The following is a 2,889-nucleotide window of genomic DNA, read 5'->3' as shown; positions in this document are numbered from 1 at the left end:
ACTTAATCTGCTGCGCTACTGCCCAGCTCCTGAGTAAAATATTTTTTAAAAAATAATACTGTTATTGGGCTGGATGATGATGTACTCTGTAAAGTGCAGTGTTGCCATGCTGAGGGCCCAAGTTCAAGGGACCAGCCCATACCTGCAATGAGGAAGCACTATGAGAGCTAGAACAGCGCTGCAGGTATCTGTCTGTCTCTCTTCTCTCCCGTTCTTTTTCTCTATTAGAAAAAAAATATGACCACGAAGAATGGTGAAGTCATATTGCAGGAACTGAGTCCCAAAATAACCCTGGCAATGAAAAGACAAAAATAAAAAAAAAGAAAGAAAGTAAGATTAGAATTGTTCCCCTTCCAACTGTGTGATGATAGCATTAATGTTGCAATGAGTTCTGCTTCAATGATGCTTTCTTTTCTCAAACCTATTCATTTCTAGTTGACTACTATCTCTCGCAATAATAAATCTTGATTACAATTTTTAGATATTGAAACTGCTCTTCTAAGAAACTATTAGCTGTTAGATTTTTTTTTTTTGCTTAGACATTTTCATTATTGGCCTATAGATTTTATTATCTATTATCAATACCTGAGAACCTGAGACATTATAGGAAATTACTCTGCCAAATACACATGCATAGAGGTTTTCTATATATGGAGATATTTTTACTGTAGTTCACAATTCTCTTTGACTAATGATTTGTAGATGTGAAGAGGTTTCCAGCTAGAATATAGTTAAATCATCATTTAATTAAATATTGACATTTTAATGCAATAACCCACTAAAGATTCAGAAAGCAAAGGGGAATATATGATACTCAGTAGAATATTTTTATTTCAAGACCATTATTTCTGTAGTTTTTAAAATTTTATTTATTATTGGAAAGAGACAGAAACTGAGAGAGGAGGGGAAAAAAGAGAGGGAGAGAGATAGAGAGACAGCTTCACCACTCATGAAGCTTTCCCCCCCTGGGGACCAGGGGCTTGAACCTGGATCCTTGCATACTGTAGTGTGTATGATTAACCAGGTGCACCACAGCCTGGTACCTCATTATTCTTTCTGTAAGCCCCACTTGTTCTTAAAGTATAAATATATATATTTTTTTATCTTCTGTATTCACATGAATTGCTACCCAGGACTACTTTTTGGCTCCAGAGATTCCTCATAGCATTTTTCACCTCTGAGTTTCTAAGAGTATAGATTAAAGGGTTTAACATGGGTGTGATCATTGTATAAAACACAGCCACTGCTTTATCAATACGGAAGGTGACCATGGGCCGAAGATACACAAATATGCAAGGCACAAAGAACAGGATGACAACAGTCACATGTGAGGCACAGGTGGAGAGAGCCTTCCATTGCCCTTCTGTGCTGTGGGCTCTGAGGGAGCAAAGGATGAGAATATAGGAGGTGATAAGCATTGAAAAAATGAGCAGACACATCAGTCCACTGTTGGCTGCAACAAAAAGTCCAAAGGTGTGAGTATCAATACAGGAGAGTTTTAGTAGAGGGAAAAGGTCACAGATGAAATGATCAATGACATTGGGACCACAGAAGGGCAACCAGAGTATGAAAAGAATTTGGATAAGAGCATGAAGGAATCCGCCAACCCAGGCCACAGCCACCAGGAGACCACACACTCGCCTGTTCATTGTGATCATGTAGTGCAGCGGCTTGCAGATGGCCACGTAGCGGTCGTAGGCCATCACTGTCAGCAGGATGATCTCCACTCCTCCAAAAAAGTGCTCTGCAAAGAGCTGAGTCATGCACCCACTGAAGGAGATGGTTTTCTTTTTAGCGAGTAAGTCAATTATCATTTTGGGGGCCATGGTAGAAGAGCAGCAGCCATCGATGAAGGACAAGAAGGACAGAAAAAAATACATGGGGGAACCCAGGGCAGGGCTGGCGGTGACTGTCACTATAATGAGAACGTTGCCTGCTAGAGTGAGAAAGTAGATGGTGATAAACACGGCGAATAGAAGTTTCTGCATGTGTGGGTTCTGGGTGAGGCCGAGCAGGATGAATTCTGTCACATTTCTCATTTGCTCTATCAATCTACTTTGGAATCTCGATACTTGATTTATCTGTGGGTGACACACAGATTGGAATGGTGGGAGATAAAATGTTAACAAGCAAATATTTTCTATCAGAAATATCTTCAAGAAGTCTGATGGACATTTTCTTTCTTTCTTTCTTTCTTTCTTTTTTTTTTGTGTGTGCTACTTTGTGCACCACTGTCCACTCTAAAATACCACTATTTGATAACTTTTTTAAAAAAAATTACTTTATAAGGGAGTTAATGTTTTACATTTGACTATAAATACAGTAATTTGTACATGCATAACATTTCCCAGTTTTCCATATAACAATACAACCCCCACTAGATCCTCTGTCATCTTTTTTGGACCTGTATTCTCCCCCCACCCACCCACCCCAGAGTCTTTTACTTTGGTGCAATACGCCAACTCCAGTTCAGGTTCTACTTGTGTTTTCTCTTCTGATCTTGTTTTTCAACTTCTGCCTGAGAGTGAGATTATCCTTCTGTTTCTGACTTATTTCACTTAACATAAATTTGTCAAGGTCCTGATGGATATTTTCAAGCAGGTAAACCCAAGATTTAATGTTGGACCATATTGTTAATCATATAATGAGTACCAATTCCTTTTTTCTTTCTCATTTTCTCTCTCCCTCTGTTTCTCTCTCTCTCTCTCTCTCTCTCTCTCTCTCTCTCTCTCTCACACACACACACACACACACACACACACAGGCAAAGATATACACATTCACCTACAAAGCACATCTATTGTCATACCTGGTACCTTTCTTGTAATTGTACATACATGAATATTTTCCCAACAGTTACCATAACAGTTTATCCCACAGAAAAGTAGA

At 39.0% G+C, this 2,889-nt stretch overlaps 1 protein-coding gene across 1 annotated transcript; it reads right to left on the bottom strand.

Annotated features, from left to right (window-relative positions):
- Positions 1 to 1,100: 1,100 nt before the first annotated feature.
- On the bottom strand, positions 1,101 to 2,306 carry LOC103109993 (olfactory receptor 4C5-like). The gene has a single exon (XM_007519133.2). The coding sequence runs from the start codon at positions 2,037 to 2,039 to the stop codon at positions 1,101 to 1,103; it is 939 nt and encodes a 312-aa protein (XP_007519195.1). The 5' UTR covers positions 2,040 to 2,306.
- Positions 2,307 to 2,889: the final 583 nt, after the last annotated feature.

The sequence above is a fragment of the Erinaceus europaeus genome, chromosome 17 (assembly GCF_950295315.1).
Source record: "Erinaceus europaeus chromosome 17, mEriEur2.1, whole genome shotgun sequence".
NCBI lineage: Eukaryota > Metazoa > Chordata > Mammalia > Eulipotyphla > Erinaceidae > Erinaceus > Erinaceus europaeus.
The sequence above is the reverse complement of the archived record's forward strand: the minus strand, read 5'-3'. Positions and strand labels throughout refer to the sequence as shown.